The sequence below is a fragment of the Poeciliopsis prolifica genome, unplaced genomic scaffold (genome assembly GCF_027474105.1).
Source record: "Poeciliopsis prolifica strain line A6 unplaced genomic scaffold, Auburn_PproV2 SCAFFOLD011, whole genome shotgun sequence".
Lineage (NCBI taxonomy): Eukaryota > Metazoa > Chordata > Actinopteri > Cyprinodontiformes > Poeciliidae > Poeciliopsis > Poeciliopsis prolifica.
In genome coordinates, this window is record NW_026562386.1 from 5,941,946 (window position 1) to 5,962,084 (window position 20,139).

General features: G+C 37.3%; 1 protein-coding gene and 1 long non-coding RNA gene across 2 annotated transcripts; one reads left to right on the forward strand and one right to left on the reverse strand.

Annotated features, from left to right (window-relative positions):
* Positions 1-1,105: 1,105 nt before the first annotated feature.
* Positions 1,106-13,732, reverse strand: LOC129364332 (XK-related protein 5-like). Its single transcript, XM_055036902.1, has 13 exons — positions 13,478-13,732; positions 11,653-11,742; positions 11,464-11,569; positions 11,226-11,392; positions 10,679-10,812; positions 10,514-10,592; positions 9,528-9,697; positions 8,487-8,598; positions 8,221-8,388; positions 7,801-7,991; positions 7,253-7,343; positions 6,943-7,128; positions 1,106-5,913 (listed from the first exon to the last, which is right to left on the reverse strand). Exons 1-13 carry the CDS (start codon positions 13,584-13,586, stop codon positions 5,321-5,323), a joined length of 2,196 nt encoding a protein of 731 aa, XP_054892877.1. The 5' UTR covers positions 13,587-13,732; the 3' UTR covers positions 1,106-5,320.
* Positions 13,733-15,851: 2,119 nt separating this feature from the next.
* On the forward strand, positions 15,852-17,095 carry LOC129364310 (uncharacterized). Its single transcript, XR_008606427.1, has 2 exons — positions 15,852-16,127; positions 16,488-17,095. It is a non-coding gene; the product is annotated as an uncharacterized LOC129364310 (long non-coding RNA).
* The last annotated feature ends 3,044 nt before the right edge of the window (positions 17,096-20,139 follow it).

Sequence of the window (20,139 nt, forward strand, 5' to 3'; positions counted from 1 at the left end):
ATAAAACTTTCCCGCCTAATATAACTTAATTAACGAATGAAATGGTAACTTTTTCATCAATATTAAGGAATTGACTAAAAACAAGCAGCTCATGTATTTTTCCTCAAAGTTCCTAGTTTTGCCTTATCTAGAGTGAACTGAGATTCGAAGTTAAAAATAAACTAAAAGGTAAGTAAAGTATCTTGGTAAATGTTCAGTTTTTTCAGTGCACAAGCCTGCAGTGAGTTTTGCTGATTAGAAAAGTTGATTATAAACTTGATGAAATCAGCTGATTTTCTGAAGAAAAAGTTACTTATTCTTGTTTTCAGGTTGATGTTTTTTTTTTTTTTTTTTTTTTTAAGAAAAACCTGTTTGGTTTTCAATCTACAAAAATTCACATCTTCCTTTGGCTCTGAAAGCAGAAAAGTATTTTTTATTTATGAGCTGTGAAAAACAGAAAAGGGTTTGCTGCTTTTATTTTGAAAAAGAACAATTTTACAATGTTGGGTGGTGAAGACCATTTGGTGTAAATTCACCTAATTACATGAAAACAATTCTGATGTTTATTAACCAGAGAATATGATTTTATTAATAAGAGACCATGAGGAAACCAGGGAGAAGGGACGAGTTGGAGTGGTGTGGAGTGACAAGACTAACCGGCGAGTAACAGTCTGTGGTTTGATTAATTCAAGATATGATTACATATTTATCTGCTAATAAAAAAAAACATGTTTTATTAGGCTAAAAGTTAGTTTGGTGTAAAGTGGAGCTAATGTGCTAACAAAGATCATGTTAAGGACAAACAAAAAAATAGAAAAAAAGCCCTGATGCTACATTGTGAAAAACAAAAATGTAACTAAAATGTCCTTTGTAAAAGAAACTTTAAATCTTGTGATTTTAAAGACAGGAAATGTTACAATTTATAAGGAACACTCTGTTATGGATAAAAGGACTGTTTGTCTTTTCTCTGTTTTATCTGCTCACATACACACCGCTGTACACTGACACAATCATAACATTTAAGACTGACAACAGTCTGGGTCCTGAAACTGGTAAACGGACCTGGGTGGTACACCTTAGTTGGAGAATAGATGAATAAATGAAAGAAATAAAACAAAGCTTTGCTTGTCATGATAAATGTCTTTATTTTTTTTCCACATCCATAACACACTTTATGGGTCACTTCTACCACAGAGGTCCTGTGTAAAGCCTTGCACAAATAAGGTGATGCTTGTTTGTAAATAAAAAGAAAAAGACACGTTTTTGCATCAGTGATACACTTTACACAGTTCTGCTTTTAAAATATGCCACACAAATGTTTATTTTTTAAATTGGAAACATAAAAACCTAACAAAAATATTTTACAACATTCTTATTTTTATTGAGCACAGAAAGAAAAGCAGGCAAGTGTGGCAGCTGACAGTATTTCTACAAGGCGAAGCGTTTCTGGCGTAAAGCATGAGCGTGTATTTTTCTCAGTCACGCTGGGTCAGGGGTTAGGGTTAGGTTAAACCTAAAAAACTGGGTCTAAAGGATGTTGGGCTGTTGATTTTGATTCTTGACCTAACTCTGACCCCTAACCTACCCATTGCATAAGCTGTCTTATTGCTGTTACATACATATAAATTATTGTTAGCTACAATACTGTGCATGTCTCTTCAAAATACTGTCATTTCTTCCTATATGCTTCTTAAAGAACCATGCAGGGATGGTGCTGTGAATGGATTTGTTTTAAGTAATGGAGCAGCTCTGGCTAAAGCATGTTAGCTTTAGCTCTTTCTTTCTTCTATAATGTCTTTATTATTTTCTGTTTTCATGTCTTCAAACAAGAGCAGTTTACCTGCATATGAAATATACCACACATTTATTTTACAGGTTCAAAATCACTGATGTATTGCGATGCTTGCTATAATATCAGTGCAATGAAAAAGCAACACAACAAACAACATGGACGACATGAATAAAACATCAGTTTGGTCATTTTCCATTTTTTTGATTGAACCTTTCTTACTTTTTAATCTAATTTAATCAGTTTTTGTCATTGTTTCTTAAGTTATGTTAATTTTGCTTTTTCTTTTACTTTCAATGCATTATGGCTTTGTTTTGTTGTCTTTCCCCACTTTTCCATTTCTTGTCTTAATATCTGGTTTTCTGACCTTAGTCTTGAGTGAAAATTGGTGATTAATTTTACAAACCAAACAAGCACATAAATATGACTATTGTAGTAATTTCTCTGTAACATTCTCTGTTTTACTGTTACATGGTTTTCATTCCAGGCTAATTATTTATATTTTAATAAGGAACTGAGTCAAACTTTAGAAATATGCATTAGTAAAATGTAAGTAATAATAAACAACACTCAGGTGAAAGTCTTATGCTTTACCTCAATTTTGTTTTGTTTTTTTATTTTGCTTTGAAACAGTTCACAGCTTTGAAATGTAAAGTGGTCCATATCTGTGGTTTCCTGACATAAGATAAGAGCGAGAGTGAGATCACTTCAAAAATTAAACTAAATTACCAGAACACTCATGGAGAAGCACGTTTATTCTAGAAGTGTTAGAAGAGATAAAAACAGTAGCTAGGACAAGATAAAATAAATATATTGTTTTGGCAGTTGATGCTGTCTCTTTCAGGCCCCATCTCACCATACTGGTACCAGTGCCTAACTGGTTCAAGAACTTACTTAACTTATTTATTTATGTTTCCACCGAGTCATTAAGCTCTACTTCTGAAAAAAACAAGCCAGCAGCCAGTCAAAACATCATGATCACCATGTTTAGATTTGTTTCTGAAAAAACAGCAGGATAATAAAAGGAAATCTCACACTGCAAACGCACCAATTTCTACCACTTTACGTCTAATTTCTAATTCAAATATCTTAATAGACTTGAAATTAAACAAAAGTAACTTTCCAGCAAGATGGAGGAGTTTGTTTTAAGCAAATATTTCCTTAATATTGGCAAAAAAGTACAAATTTTAAGTAAAAAAATCTGTCAGTAGATCTGGTACTTTTTAAAATCAATACTAAGGAATTTTTAACTTTAAACAAGCTAAAATTTCATGCTAAAGAGTTACTTGTTCATATTGTCTTATTTAAAGTGAACTAAGACATTTGCATAACAGATTGAACAACAAATTATTTTGTGTTTAGAAATTAGCAAAAACAGATCTTTAGTCACAAACTGCCATCAACTATGAGGCAAAAATATTTTTGCTCAAAACTTTTTCATGCCTGAATGATTCAGAGCTTGGCATCTTAACAAGCAACAAAAACATTCTGCAGAAAAACCTTCAGAAACCATAAAATATTGATCAGGACTATTTTAAGAACATGAGAAAGGCTGGAGTAAAGTAAAAACAAACGTGATTTCTTAATAATCTAACAGACACTGACCTCAGCGTTTTCTGTGAACAACAACACGAGAAGTATTTTAAATTGTGTCCGGCGAACATGCATATTTTCTGTTTTTTGTTCATTTGACAAAAGTGGAAATAAAATATGAACAGATCCCTTTGTTTAAAGTGTGACCTCTGACCTTTCACGTTACAATTGTGTGTAAACAGCAACACTGAGAAACTGATTCAAGAATGAGTGAAATCCCTCAACAATTAACAATTAAGTTTTCAACATTAGCTCACAAATTATAATATATTTTTTAAATTAACATCCAAATAAAGACAATGTGGACTTCTGTAATAATTATTTGGGCTATCATCAGTTTTAATTAGTCCGTTTGAAAGCAGCATTTGTTGATGCGTAATTTAATGCAACAAAGTGAGACTTGCATGTTACCGTGAAGTATTGCATTCAGCGATAAATAATGCTGACAGCTAACTCAAAATTAAGCTGCTAATACCAAGGATAATTTAAATAGTATTTACAATACAGAAACCATACAGTTTCTTTCAGTCATTGATATCCTTCACAGTGTAAAAGCCATTTCCTTGAAAGTATCTGGACATCTGAATCCAGTCATATCAATGGAATGTTGAGTGGAAGGAAAAAGTGTGGTAGAAGGAGCCCAAACCAAGTCAACATCCCTTTCTGTATGCTTGTAATGTCATGTTAAAGGTTATTTTTACTAGTCATTTCTAATATTCAGATTTATGAAAGTTTGGAGCTCATCATTAATTCTAATCCATCTCATCAAGATTAATGAAAGTAATCAATTATGATCCCTTCCTGTGCAATGAATCTTTATAATTTGAGTTTCCCTTTTTATTTAAATTACTGAGATCCTTCAATAACAGTAATTTCACAGTCCATCCATATTCCAACCAGCTGGAAGATGTAAGTGCGATAACATGATTCCAAACCACTAACAAACAAATAAGGTGTCAAGCGGTAACTCTCACAATATCTGTACAGATATTTGAAATGCCATCATTTTACATTCTAATTTCCTGTAATATAATCCGTCTACACAAAAGAGCAGACAGAATAAATAATTCATGGACGAACTCTATGATGACCTAAAAACATCTCATAACTCTGCAACGAGTTAATTAAAGGTGACTTATCTCCCAAATGCCACATTTTGCAAGGTTTTGTACTTCTATTTGTGTTTCTGCTGCTTCTAAAAACAGTTGAATGTTTAAAAAAAAACATCCAGCTGTTTTGTGGAAACAAGCTACAGTTTTATTGTGTCTGGAAAATGAGCCGCTTCAAAAACCTCCTGAATATTAATTCACTTTAAGTGGGCACTGCGCTGTTACTTAGCAACCCAAGTAGGGCGCCAGCATGTTTGGTCAGCTGGTTTCAGTGGTGAAACCAGCTGTACAATGGTCAGCTGTACAATGGCTGCAGAAAGTTGATGATTTACCATCCAGAAACTATGTGATACATTCTTGTTGGTTGTAGAGGAGGCTCTACTAATGCTTTTCAAGAATGTACGGTTGTAAAATTATGTATCTGTTTTTAGCCATTTACACGTGTGAGTGTAAACGTTGAACTGGTGGTGTGGCCAGCAGATTATTTGGATTTAAAGTGACACAAGGCCCTAAAACATCTCATTCTGAAAACAGACTAAATGTCATAATCTAAAATTATTTAGTGCAAAGAAAATCCCCATCAACCAATCCTAACCTGACTGAGGAACCAAAATAGGTCACCTTTAAGGGTTAACTCTTACAAATCTGTGTACTGTCCAGATATTGGAAGAGCCATCAGTTTACATTCCTATCTTCTGTAATATAATCTGTCTGCATAAATGATAAATATTTTATACATGAACTCTATGACTGCCTAAAAAGATTTCACAATTCTCCAACAAGTTAGTTAATACAAGAACGCTTTTAAATACTGAACAGCTGAAGTGGAAATGTTAGCTTCTCCTTTACTTTACACTAAATTCTCTCTAAAGTCCACAAACTGCACCATCTGTTTGCGAGCGTGGGAGATGACGGGTGTGAGTGGAGTACCAGGCGTGGCAGCACCAGGAGTGGAAGCTGCAGGTGTGGTGGTTCCAGGTGTTCCTCCTGGAGTGGTACCCGGTGTTGTGCCGGGAGTGGCAGGAATGATAACAACCGGCGCCGCGCCGGGACTTTCAGCTCCGCCTGCGGCCTCCAGTCGAGGGGTGGACGTGACAAAGCGGGCTTCTCTGATCCGATAGGGTCTCCTGTAGGAGGAAATAGGTGACAGCTCTGAGCCCCAGCCCAGGTAGCTGCCGCTAGACGGCGACGGCGCATCTGCACTGAAATACAGAGTAGTGTTGGATTCTGCTGGGGTTCCCTCCTTCTTCTCTGGGGAGGCCAACAGGAGGGGAGAGCGGCGCTCAGGGGACCAGCCGGGCGTCTTGATGTCCAGAGAGGCCACAGAGGAGGACGCTTCTGTGAGAGACGCGGCGTTGCTGTCGATGTGGCGAAGGCTTCCGCCATGTTGAGGAGATGACAGAGACGGTGAGCCGTAAGCAGCACTCTGGAAATCCTCATCACCTTTAGATTTAGAGCAAAACAGTCAATGTCCAAACAATGTCCGCTCACCTTAAAATTGCATAAATTCTGAAAATAAAATGCTTAATAGAAAGAAGGTAATTTAAAAAATACAAAACTTTTCAATGAAAGGTTTTGGTGCCAGACAGAGGACCCAAAAAATGTACTTAGGTAAAAGTAGCACTTCTTCAACATTGTTTTACTCAAGTAGAAGTAGAAAGTGGAAAGAAATGACTCAAGTAAGTAAAACAGTGTTTGGTAAAAAGTCTGCTCAAGTACTGAGTAACTGATCAAATTAATCAATCATTTAATATTTAAAAAGTACATCATCAGATGGAGAAAAATATAAAGTTACGTAAACATTTTGGTATTTTAAGGACGGAAATTACAATAATTTATATAAATTACAAAAAAATAACAAATGTTACGTTTTTGGTTTGAAGGTTTCCTAAAGACACGATGTGAGGAAGAAGAGTGTGCATGCATATAAACATGTATAGCCTATATTACTCAATATTAATCATTATTTGTATTTTTATATTTATATATAGGTATGTACTGATACATATTTTTGAAATTATTTAAGACTGTGTGCTTTGTAAAATGCTCATCATACGTCAATGTCAGAATATTCTATTGCTTTTCTATCGTTTCCCCCACTAAGCATATCTAAATATGCTGAGCCATGTATCAATACAATTCAAAAACACTTAAAAATAAAATTATTTGAAATTGTAGCTTTGGTAGCTGTTTGAATAAGGTTTCCAGTAATAAAAAAAGTGTATTACGATCGATTAAATGTGCTGATATGTCAATGCGGCTGCCAAACAAATGACACTGAATGGAGAAGTCGACCACTCCAAGATGGCCGCCTTAAATCTCGGCAGCTACAATAGGCAAGAGTGGTCCAGGAGGCGTCAATTCTTTTATTATGTCTATGTGTATTTGTACACCGTCTCAAAACAGTATTCATAGCTTGCTTCTACTGCACCCACATGGCCAAACACTATAAGGGCGCTTCTGGTTTCCCACCTTTATCATCTGATGGAGCCGCGCTTAATTCATCCTCGGCGCTTTCCTCAGGAATGACCTCCTGGAAAGGGATGATCTCTGGAAACCTCATGTCCTTGATGGTTGTGGGCGGAGCTTTTCTCACTGGTCGGGCCACAATGTTGCAGTGAGCTGGTTTAGGAGGCTGGACGACTTCACTCACCTGGGGTGCAGAAAAGACAGCTAAAACTGGCGACTGCAATCAACACAGATACACACAGTTTTTATCTTTCATCAATTTCACACCAGCTGGGTTTCAATTCACGGTTTCTGACAGAATATCTTGCCTGAGGAGTTTGGACGACCTGCGGTGGAGGAGCTGGAGGGGCTGGTTGAGGAACTGGGTGTGAGATTTGAAGAACTCTTGGTTGAGGAGGTGGAACCTGACAAATAGGAATAAAAAAACATTTCGAAATAAGCCAATCTTGTCTTGAAGGGAGGGCATTTTTCCTCATTCCACCAACACAAACAGCAATAGAGTTCACACTTTGTAACTTTGTAACCTTTGTGACTTGAAAGAAAGGTAAAATTAAGGAAGTCTTCAATTGGTTGGATTTACCCAGAATGCCCTGCGCTATAGTCCACTTCCTGCATTTGGAGTGGATGCATGCACATCTGCATTCGAACCGCACCAAAGTCCACTTCAACCAAACAGAGACCTGGGTGTGGCTTTTTTGGTCTCTGTCAAAGTTCGATTGTGGATTCACAACTTCACAAATGAACCAGACTTTCTAGATAAACAAACTAGAGTTTGATTAAAACGGACTAAACGGGGCTGGTGTGAATGCATCTTAAATTTGATCATTAAACGGAGACCAACAGTTCAGGAGGGCAACAAACCCGAGGTACGTGATGCATATCAGGGGAGTGAACCTCTTCCGGGAGACCCATGAGTCCGGCCAGTCCGCCTTCTCCGTACGCTGACCAGATCCTGGAAACGTCTCCTGTCTTAAGAGCCAAACGAATCAGCAGCCAGTGGTGATGCTTCCAGCCTTCCCATTGGATGGGCAGGTCCATGAGGGTCCCACCTCCTGAAAATAAAGTTTTTAAACATGTTTTGTTTAAACAAAGTACAGGTTTTTATAAAAAAAGACAAAATTAATTTTAAAAAACGAAGTAAAATGTTTTTTTTTTAATTGCATATTTGGAACTCAAACAAAGCAGATCAAATTAGACAGTAAAAAAGTGAAATAATTATTTAATGCACATTACAAAAATAGTTAAAACAAAGATAAATATGCAGATATGACGATCACCAACCAGACAATGTTGTACGGTGATGGAAATTGGGATCAACTTTCTCCTCCAGTGAGAGTGTAGATCCTCGCTCCATGCAAGCCCCACCAATCCCCCTGTGGCGAATACTCTGGAAGATCTCAAACGACTTGGGATGCAGGAAACGGTAGTACAGCACCAACGCTATCAAACCTGTAGAGGGAAAGCATCAAAAAGTAGACCTTCATTAAAAACAGAAAGCTTTAAAATTTCAATGTGTGCTTCATAGAGAAAAGGGCTGCATGCCTTACCAATGAGGAAGCTGCAAAAGATTGCAGCTGGGATCCCCACAGTGTCCCAGGACACCATAGCAAAAAACCAGGAGGAGGCCAGAAGAAGAAGAGCGTCTTCTAAAAACATGACCTGTGGATTTTAGTGGAGGTTGAAATTTGTGCTAACCAAGACCACAAGGCAGCCTCACATCACACCTGTTTTAAAATCATTGCATTGGCTCCCAGTATGTCTCAGGGTTGATTTTAAGATTATTTCTCTAGTTTTTAAATGTCCTGATGGTCTTGCACCATCTTAAACTGCTTTACCGTATGTTTATAGTCTGGCACCAGACTATAAACTATTCCATGAGTTAGAAGTCACACTTATGATGAGGCTTCTTTCCAGTATTATGGCCCCAGTTTGTGGAACGGTGTGCCAGAAAACGTGGTTGCCTTTAAGAGCAGGCTGAAAACCCATCTTTTTAACTGTATTTCCTGAATTGAATTATTTCTGCTTAGTCTGTGCATTTTCCATGCAGTGGGGTGTTTTTTCCATGTTGGGTTGGAGTGGCTAATTGTTTGGTTTTATTTATCTGTGCAGCACTTTGAGCTGCTTTTAGTATGAAGGCTGCTTTATCAATAAAATTGGTTGGTTGGTTGGTTGGTTGGTTGGTTGGTTGGTTGGTTGGTTGGTTGGTTGGTTGGTTGGTTGGTTGGTTGGTTGGTTGGTTGGTTGGTTGGTTGGTTGTTGGTGGTTGGGTTGGTTGGTTGGTTGGTTGGTTGGTTGGTTGGTTGGTTGGTTGGTTGGTTGGTTGGTTTAAATTGAAATTTTAAAGGTTGTAAAGGCTTTAAAATTTCAACGGTTCTAGGTAGGAGCCTTTGTAATCACGACAAAGGTTCAGTTTTTATTAAGCAAGCAACATCAACAAATATTTTGTATCCTAGCAATAGAAGACTGTCTAGACAAAATCAGATCCGGTTAAGAACTCTTCAAAATAAAACTTTTCTATTTTCCTAAATAAATCATGGTTGTCACAATGGCTTCCACTCAGAGAGAGATGAGCCAGCAGGCAGACGTACCAGGTAAAACGCAGCCATGCGGTATCTGGATGGACCGTACTTCACGTTGAGGAAGAGAAAGACGTGAACGGCTCCCAGAACGAGGTTGAAAATACTCCATCGACTAGTTGAACGGATGACGTCGGTTTGCTGAGACACCATCCAGAAAGTTGCACCCAGCCAGTGCACACCTGTCACAAACACACTTCCAAAGTCAGTTTCAAACACCTTATGAACATGAAGTAAAACGTTTAAATGTAGGCTGGGAGAAATGATAAACTGTTCTGTACAACAGCGTATTAGAACACTTTTGCCAAAAAATTAATCTAATTTTAGATCTCAGTAGAAAATCTTGGATGTTTCTGAGTTTAAAATTTCAAAATTATTTTAGCTTTATCAGTAGAAAATTTTGACTTCTGAATCCCAGAAATTTCTGATTTTTTTTCTACAAGATTTCTGGAGGAAACTTATCCCTCCCTGTTTTTTCTTTATGCAGTGGCACTAATCTGCAGTTGTATGTTAAGAAGCACTTTTTCTATGCTGTACTTTTTGATTTTACTTGAGTAATTTTATTCTGAACTGTTGCTACTCTTGAGCAAATTTTCCATCTTCTCTAGCAGCCTTTTAGCTGTTATTTTAGTCAAGCATTCACCAGACCCTGAAACACTCCTGCAGTTTTTGTTAAAATTCCATAAGTTTTATATTGAAAGAAATTGTCAAATATTTTTTATTGATTTTTTTTTTTTATTTTGTAAATATATTATTTTAAAATGCTTTTCATTTTTATTTTTAAAATACCAAAATGTTCACATAACTATATTTTGGTCCATCTGATTATATAATTTTCAAATATAATTGGTGTTTTGATCAGTTACTCAGTACCTGCGCCTTACCAAGTACCTTTTTGTCTTTTACTTTTTCACGTGATTAAAACAGGTAGAAGTGCTGTTACTCCTCCCGCCTCTTATATCGAGGTAACTGGACCGCAGCATGAGGTCTTGGCTTACCAATGACTCCCAGGACCCACTGTTTGAAGATGCGTGTGAAGAGCATGAGCACAGCAAACCGGGATCCCAACATGCCAACCTGAATGAACACAGAATGCATCTTTACGCACAGAAAACACAAACGACTGCTGTGAGTCTCGGGCGTATGTGCTGAACAATCCCCACCCTCCACAGGAGTCGGCAAAGAATGGCAGCTGGAGTCATGTGCAGGTGTCCCGGTCTGATGAGTGAGCAGGATCTGGCGTAGAGAACCAGCGCCCAGGCCAGAGACAGCAAACACACAACAAAACACACCGAGGCTGCAGGGAGGAAAGAGCAGGGAGTTATTGCGCCCTCTGCTGTGCATGCGGGACTCTTTCAGGTCGTTTGCGGTTCACACTGGGGAACACATACAAGTGTTGCCTGTATTGAGAAGTGTGAACAGCAAAGGGGGAAAACAAATCAGATTTGGGTCACTTCAAGCTGCAGAGTGAACGTTGCCAAAGTCCCTCTCAAGCTCAATCAAAAAGAATATTCTAGATTAGATTTTGTTTCAGCTTATTACACACGCTTGCTTTTTTATTATTATTATTTTACAATTTAAAGCTCCAGTTTTATGAAATTGAAATTTCGTTGAGGATAACTGATAACATTTAAATGTTTTGAGCCGTGCTGCTGTCTTTATTCAGCCACACACACTAATCACACACTGCGGTCTTCAGATTCGGCTCACCAGGAGAGCGGACTCCTATGTCGGTACAGATGAGTACGTAGGTCTGGAGCAGCGTTTCGGGGAGCGTGACCACCAAGGCCTCAAACAGACGTAACGCAGATACATCGGCCTGCTGCATGATTTCTCCATAAACGTCCTCATCCGGAAGACGCATACAGTCCCACAGCCTGTTGGGGACAAACACAGTCAGACATAAGGTTGAATGAAATGAATGTACAGCTTTGTAAATTCTGCCCACCTTTTAAAGATACCCAGGTGTAATATGTGAGTCCATCTGAGAGATTTCCTGGGGATTTTTCCATCCGAGAGATACCACAGAAAACTGAGCCACTGTGGACCCCAACCTGCAAACACACAGGGGAATAAAAGTTAAAATGAGTGAAGTTTTCACTATGGCTGCAATTGGATTTATGTGATTATTTTTTACCTGGGAGCAGGAAGAGAGCCGTGAAGCCAGCAAGATAAGCATAACAGTAGTTGTGGCCAATCCAGATGTAATACACAAAGCAATAGATCACTGGGGGAAAACACAGGAAACACAATAAATAAAGGAAAACTTTAATGTGAAATTAACATATTACATGTTTATACAGAGAGCTTGATTTCTCACAGAAAATAAAGATAATTCTGTCTGCTGATTTGAAGATTTATTAATTTTGCAAGTTTCAAAGGGTTTTAATTTTAAAATGTGACTATAATACAAACAGTATCAGCATAAAATTATTATATCTTGATTATTATTTCAACGATTATTTATTAATATATGTATGTACATATATTTTTTTAAATTGTGCTCTTGGTGTCCCTGCTGGAGTAACACATACACAACTGAAAATTATTTGATCCTTACTTTACAAATTTGCAAGCAGTGACCTGTGAATTTGTAATTTGTATTAATTGGTCTTCTGTGGACACACGGAAGATTATAAGTTAGAGAAATAAATGTGATTTCAAAACATACTTACTGATATTGACCTAGTAAATCATAAGAATCAACTAATTTACACTCATTTTAGTGTAAAGCAACATGCATTCTGTGACATGTTGAGTTCTGCTGTTGGGTTATAGCAGAAAACCATGAAACTACAGAAGTTTTATGACATTTACATACAAACAATCTGGAACAGAGAGGATAGTGATGGATGTAGACATGGACTTAAAGTATTGTCGGGATATTTTGTGGTACTATTGTGATTTTCTTTAGGTAACTGTATGCAATCACAGACCCACAAACACAAATACCGCTCACGAAAAACCAGTAATACTCATCTTTACAATAAAAAGGTGGGATTTGTATCATTAAACTGCACACAGTGATCAAAAATTTAAATGTATTGGTATTTATTGATACACTGGTTTAACAAACAGTACGGAGAAAAAAGTAAAAACCTGACAATATGGACGGTTTGTTTGTTTTTTTAAAATCTGCATTAATAAATAATCATATGGCAACAATAAATAACAATTCTTACCACAATAAGTGATAAACAAAGCAATTCTATCACTAATTTATATTAGAAAGCCCCTAAATTAGTTTGTCTTTCCATTTTGGGCTGTCTTTTTAATTTTGCAACTAATTCTATTGATTTATCCTCCAGGTTTGTATGTCAGTGACAGTAATTTGAGCAACACTCTGCAGATATAACAGATCCTGTATGTCATGACTGTCCAGACTGAGTTTGAATGACCTCTCTTCAACATCCCATTAGTGACAGCAGCTACATCATCATCATCATCATCTTCCCGCAGTTCTGCCTCCCCGCATTCCGCCATACATGTAATCTGAACCTCTGAGCCGCCAAACAGGCGGGCTGTTCGGCCAGATTAGGCCCCATCCCGGGGTAAACGCCCATCCCCTCATCCGTCCAAAAAGAGCGCTAAAATATAACAACATGGCTCCTCTTGGACTCAATCACAAAACATCACACAGACCCTTTAAAGATGAGACTTTAAGGCGGGGAACACGCTGACATGAGTCAGCAGTCTTGATGCGTGCAGGTTTAGAAACACTCTGCAGATCCCGCTGCAGAGGCCAGCTTTAAAGTGAGAATGAGTTTAAAACTCAGAGCGGCTGATGCTGATGTTGATGTCTGCGGCGCCCCGCATCCTCACGGGCTCTCACGCGCAGCAAACCCGCATCTCACCGCAAATGTAACAGAGCCAGAACCGATTATCACAAGATCAGCACAGCAGCAAACGTGCAGCTTCTCATCCAGCCTGTGTGGACTCTTCGTGTCCCAGGTGACACTCACCCGCCGTCCTCTCCGCAACGAGCAGGAATGCGGTAAACACGAACACGCAAACTTGGCAACACGGCATGCAGCCCCCTCCGTTGCTCGGGGTGTCCGTGTAATCCCTCATGGCGTGGCGTGAAAAAGGTGATCGGTTCCTCGGATTCCCTCAGATGGGTGAATGCAGGCCGGGGTGGTTCTGCTCCCGCCCGGACCAGCTGCAGCAGCTCTGCGTCCCCCCTCCCGTCCCACCGTCCCGTTAAAGCGACACACACCAGTAAGACTTTAATGATATGTATGTGGCCAAGTGTAGACAGTCGTACGGAAGAGGATTAGGGCCACTGGAAAAAAAAAAAAAAAAATGTCCGAAAATTTTTTTTCAGTGGTTCAGAAAAGGTTAAAAAAAAAAAAAATTTTTGTGGCCAGAAAAAAAAAAAAAAAAATTGTGCTGCAGAAAAAAAAAAAAATCTGACAGAAAAAAAAAAAAATTGTGGGCCAGAAAAAAAAAAAAAAAAAATCAGTGACAGAAAAAAAAATAAAAAAATTTGTGGGCCAGGAAAAAAAATAAAATAAAAAAAAATTTGTGGGCCAGAAAAAAAAAATAAAAAAAATAAAAAGTCAGAATTCGGACTGATGGGCGCCAGCAGCAGCCACACAGACGCAGGTTGAGTTACGGCGGACAGCCAATGTTCTGGAGAAAATGTCTGATTTAAGCGACTTTTTACGTGCCAGAAGAGTACCAGCGTCCATTGCACTAATGGAAGAACAAAGGTGAGTAAATCAAATGGGATAGTTCAGTGTCTAAAGCCGAACGGTTATAGGTAGCTGTTAGCATGTTTGTTAGCTTACGCGGTTAAAGGAATAAGCTGATTTACAATGTTAAATCACACGGATGAATAAAGGATATAACAGCTGTTAATTGCTGGAATTGTCTCTAAAGTGTTTGGGATGTTTATTTTATTGTTCTTCTGTTTGAATGTTTTACAATTAAACTAAGGTTAGCTGTATATGTCAGCCACCTTCTAAATAAGATGTCTGCTGTGTTAAACTGCAACTTTTAGTTCAGTAGAGGACAGAAACTATAGTACAAAGTGACAAACGTTTATATATGCATACATTTAAAAGGAAAATATCATACAACTACTGATATATTTACCAACTTCAATGCGCCTATCTGTGCTATTTTATTTATGTATATTATATGTTTGTGTTACGACGTTGGAAAAGTTACATTATGAGATTCACTAAATCATTTTGCTGCACTGTGTGATGTGTCAGCTCAAGACTGAAATTGCATGTCAATCCCTGAACTAAACTATCAGCACATATATCGCTCAGGTGCAGAAACGATAGGCTTCATTTGACTAAATCAAAGTTAATGTGATATTTAACTTTTGTAATAAAAAGGAACTGTTAATATTTCCTTGTGTGTTTTTATGCCTGATACTTTTTATCTTAAGTAGACTGTATATTTATGAATCTGTGTTTATATAAGTATATAAACACAGCTAATCAATCCAGTCCTTCCTCTTTTTCAGTAAAATAGAGGACTGAACATTTACTGCTGCTATTATTGTCATTCTCCCCAAACAGTAAATGGCTTTAAGCAGAAACGTAAGGATACAATCTTAAAGGTAACTTTGACGTTGATTTGCAGACTAAGTAATTGTCCTTTCTCATCTTTTTCTGTGCAGATTGACTGTGATGCCGCAGCAAAGCTGAAAAATCACGGCGATGGATTTGCTGTTTTAAACTTCTACTAAATCAACAAACTGTCCAAGAGGAAAAAAGGCCTTCTGTTTAAGACTGTTCCCTTCTTAAAGTGAAAGAAGCTCGAAAATGTCAGATTTGGATGATATCATTAGGCTTTACTTCAGACTCTCTTTAAATAACAAAGAAATCCTTCAAATTTTAGCGCACAGTCATCATACTATATTAAGTAATCGAACTCTAAAAGAATTTGCAGAAGACTTGGGCTGTTTCGAAGAAAGAATCAGTCCGACCTTGAAGAAGTGCTAGCCTTTGTCCAACAACAAATAATGACTAATGGACAAATGCAAGGTTATCGGTGGCTACATCTTCGTGTGATTCAACATGGATTTGTGGTGTCACAAGACACTGTGAGACAATTAATCAAATTGTTTGACCCAGAAGGTGTGGAACTGAGACGAGCACGACGGTTGAGAAGACGTCAGTACAATTGCAGAGGACCAAATGCGCTCTGGCATATGGATGGCTACGATAAACTAAAACCTTATGGCATTGCTATCAGTGGCTGTATAGATGGTTTTAGCCGGCATGTTTTATGGATGGAGGCTTATACCACGAACAATGACCCAAAACTGATTGCAAGTTATTTTTGAAAACCGTTTTATGTGTCAAAGGATGTTCTGAAAGGATACGTGCCGACAGAGGCACAGAAAACATTTGTGTTGAACAAATGCAGATATTTCTGAGGCGAAACCACACAGACAGTTTTGCAGGGGACAAAAGTTTCCTTTACAGAAGAAGTACATCCAACCAGCGCATTGAAGGATGGTGGTCCACCCTCCGTAAACAGAGCGCACAGTTTTGGATGAACTTATTTCAAACCTTTCTGGATGATGGTCACTTTACAGGAGATTTTTTGGATAAAAGCCTTATCCAATTCTGCTTTCTTAATCTTATTCAGGTAAAAGTATATACTGGTACACTGCAATGTTTTTTTTTTTTCAAAAAAGGTATTAAAAGCATATCTTCTGGTATGTTTACTAAAAATAAAAATGGTTTAAATTACTTGGGAATGTGTTCCCCTAAACTCCTTTGGTGTAGTTTTAAAAATAAGTTCTATCCGTAAATTACAAAGTTTTCCATACGTTGGGGAATCATTTTATGTGCAGAATAAAATGTTTTGGAATTGCAATTTTGTTCTTGCTGCTTGGTTTTGATTAGAGGTCACTTTCTATGTATGCTGATTAATATATGCCTCATCTTTAGCAAAAGCTACAGTTACAATTTTAGTTTTAAACATTTATGGTTTGTTTTTATGCAGGATGACCTTGATGATGTTGTGAACACATGGAACTCACACAAAATCCGGGCAAGTGGAGGTGCAGTATCGGGCCGACCAGTAGTGATGTACTCATTTCCGAGCTGCACAAAGCTGAGGATAGACTGAAACCTTTCTCTGGATGAGGTCACTGTGTGTATGGAAGAGTGTACACCAAAAGGTCCATATCCCTGTGATGAAACAGTCTTTGAACTTTGTTGTCTGCTTATGGTAGAACACAACTTGGAGGCCCCAAGAGATCCACTTATTGCTGCTGATTTGTATATAAGGTTAAGAGAAGAAATTCTTCAAAGTATTTAGCAACTTTCAGTGTGCATAAAGATCATTTAAAAAGTGTTGCTATTTATCTCCATCATGCCATTGGATAGTGTTTGCAATGTGATAGGTGCCCTCTAAACAGGGCTCCCTGCTCTACATCTAATTAAAGAATGAAAAGTATGCAAGCAAACAGAACCTTTTTGACGTCATTTTACCAGAACATGAAAGTTTATTGCTGTCATTATTTATTTGTAGAGTTCTGATGACCTGACATTAATGTACAAGCTGTTACTGTGCTGATAAAAATTAAAATTGCAGGTTGTTTGACATGATTTCCTAACCCATAGTTTGTTTCGCTTTCAGTCATTTGAAGGAACAATGCTGATGCAAAGTTATTCAATGATAATCAGTTATGAGCCAAATGTCAGTCCTTTCAAGTTGGTATGCGTTGTGATTCATATATATATGTTTTTTTTGTTTTTGTTAAAGATATTGTAAGTGTATGGTTGAGATGTGAACTAAATGGCAGAAGAGCAAAAAGGATGTCATAAATTGAACACATGGAAAACAATTGTCTGTGAAATAAAAATGAACTTCAATGTTTTGTTTACCAAGTCTTTTCATAATACAATTGATGTCAAATATTTAGGAACAGTTGAAAAAAGTCATTTGTTTTTATCACTATCTGAAGTTAGATAAGACAGTGGTCAGACAGGAAAGTGAGCAATAAGAGAGGAAACTGATACTAAGGTCATCAGGCCATGACTCGGAACGTCTGATGTCCACATTCAGGACTGCGGTCTCCATACAGGACTTTTGCTTTTCCACCACAGCCCCAACTGTTGTTTTAAATGTGTTAAAATTAACAAAATTGTATTTGCTAATTCCAAAAAAAACATTTCTTAGTTTTTTTATAACTATCTTCAAATTCAACAATTTCAATACTTTTGGTTATTAGACCTTTTCAAATAAAAGCCAAGCTTAGCTAACATATTGAAAACCATAACAGAAAAGTATTTGGTAAAGTAACATTTTATTAGCAAAATATAACAAATAACATTTCTTTTGCTAATCCAAAAAAACCATGGTCATTAGAATGACCTAACTTTTAAAACAAACTTTCAGATTGAATATAACCTTGTATACAGCCGTAAATTAGTATAAAACATTAAAGCTTTTGTTATCAAAAACAACTTCATCTCAGATGCACAGATGGAATAAGTGCTAATTGATAAAATACACATACAAAAAATCTATCTTGTCGACAGGTGTTAGATCAATACCTTGTTTTTGAACATGACAAAATGGCATTCAAATAACCTCAGCTTTTCCATTGCATTGTTTTTATTTCTAACATTAGGAACAAGTGGTTTTCTTCAAAACATACTGAGAATCACACAGCTTGATTGATGACAGATTAACAGCACATATGCTTAGTGACAATAACATTTATAAAATTAAGGAAAATGTAGACGAATGTTTTCTATAACTTTAAATTGTATGTTTGTATTTAACAGCAAATACAAAACACTAACACCTCAATGCTCCTTAACAGATGCGTGGTTTGAAAAACATTTTGCGGACATAAAAAGTTCAAAATAAACTGGCCCGTATTTACAAGTTTCAAGTGTGGACACACTGTACAAGATTTTCTATATAAATCAATTTTTTTGTTGTATTCTACATCTATTGTAGACCCAATTATTAAATAACAAATGAATTTGAAAGTCTTACTTCTTATCTAAGGAAAGCTTAAAAGCAAGTTTTATTTTAATTTTATAGCTCTCTAACAATATTTTTATTGTTTCCATTTAAGGTTTCTATTCAGCAGTTGGAGATCTGAGATCAAGTCAAGATGCTTTTGGATGTAACAAACAGCTATTAATTGTTTTGTGGCAACTTCTTTGTATGATGTGAAACTAGTGAGAACAAAGGAAACTTGTATATTCTCAGTGAAAAACTGAGCTACCAATAGAAATGGCTAACTTCCATCAATTTCTTTTAAACAATAATTTCTCTCTGTTGAAAATACTTTTTCTTTATGTGTCTTTGTAGTTCTGCTGTACTGATTGAACATTTCAAAAGTAATGCATTGCACGATGAATCAAACAATGTCCATTACCCAGACATTGCTGTCAAGAACTGCATTGAATTCAGATCTAAAATCTGGAAGTTTTCATAGCTATCTGCTATTTGCAGAGTACTTCCACACATGTGTCCGACTGGTCTTCTTGTGAACTCTGTCATATCTTGAAATTCCACAAATATGCAGTTTGTCACAATGAGATCAGATCCAGTGCAAAATCTCATAAATTTCTGAAGCTTTATGTCATCCAGCTCTCTCTATGAATCTTTTGAGATGACTCTGTACTTCCTTTTGCTTTGGAGTTAAATCTAGAGCAAATTTCAGCAGCTGACAGACTTTTTTGGAAGTTGGTTGCAGGTCTGAGAACAGCTTGGTCAGTGCTTCTGGGCTGAGGGACAGATGTGGGTAGATGATCTCCCTCCAGCAGTCAATGACGAACATCGATTTTTGGATGAGCTCTTTGTGAGCTATTTCATCAAGGATTGTAGGGAGACTTTCAGGAGTGATTATTTTTCTACAGCCATAATTGTCAAGAACTTCCACAAGATCATCAAGGTCAACAGCAGAAAAATTCTTAACTGCCTCCCTCAAAACTTCACATTCTTGGCTGCTCACAAACTGTAGAAAATGTGCTTTAAGATCACTGTAAACATTATTGAAAAGCACTTGTTCAAGAAAAGGGATTGCAATTTTATTTGGAAAATACTGACAGTCTTGGTAACCTTTCAAAAGGATTCGTCCAACTGCCTTCCATTTCTCAGCTTGAAAGTCATGGCGGATGAATGGCACTTTCACTGTTGTACCAAGGGTGCATCGCTCATAAAATTCATTCCAGAAGCAAGTGAGTACATCTCTCAGTATTCCTGAGCCAGTGCCTGCTTCTTCGGTGTTGTCTGGAAGTATGCGCGTTACGTTCAGTGTTTTTCTCATAATTTCTTCATCAGAGAAAGCAGTAATAAGGTCATGTAAAGTGTCAGCATTGCGTACAGTGATCATTATTGCATCTTCTGGATTTGCTGGACTGGGGGGAACAACAAAACCCTCATAGATTAATGTGTCATCTGTATCTTCTTCAGCATCAAGAATGGGACCAAAGTAATTTGGGAATCATCAAAAACTTCTGAACTCTGTTGGACTTCAACAGAGTTCCTCCTGACATCCACCACCTGTAATGGATTAAATTCGCTGCTACTGCTTTCCAAAACAAACGCAACTTCAGATGCGTCACTGTTATCTTCTTCTGCATCTTTTGGTTTTGTTGCAATGTAGAAGCGCAACATTGACAGTCTC

What these genes read in the sequence shown, in the direction of transcription:
- LOC129364332 (XM_055036902.1), bottom strand. Translation starts at nt 13,586, where the DNA reads ATGAGGGATTACACGGACACCCCGAGCAACGGAGGGGGCTGCATGCCG. An exon ending in GCATGGCTGCGTTTTACCTG is followed by an intron (nt 8,599 to 9,527) that starts GTACGTCTGCCT and finishes TAAAATCCACAG; the next exon opens with GTCATGTTTTTAGAAGACGC. An exon ending in CTTTTGCAGCTTCCTCATTG is followed by an intron (nt 8,389 to 8,486) that starts GTAAGGCATGCA and finishes TTCCCTCTACAG; the next exon opens with GTTTGATAGCGTTGGTGCTG.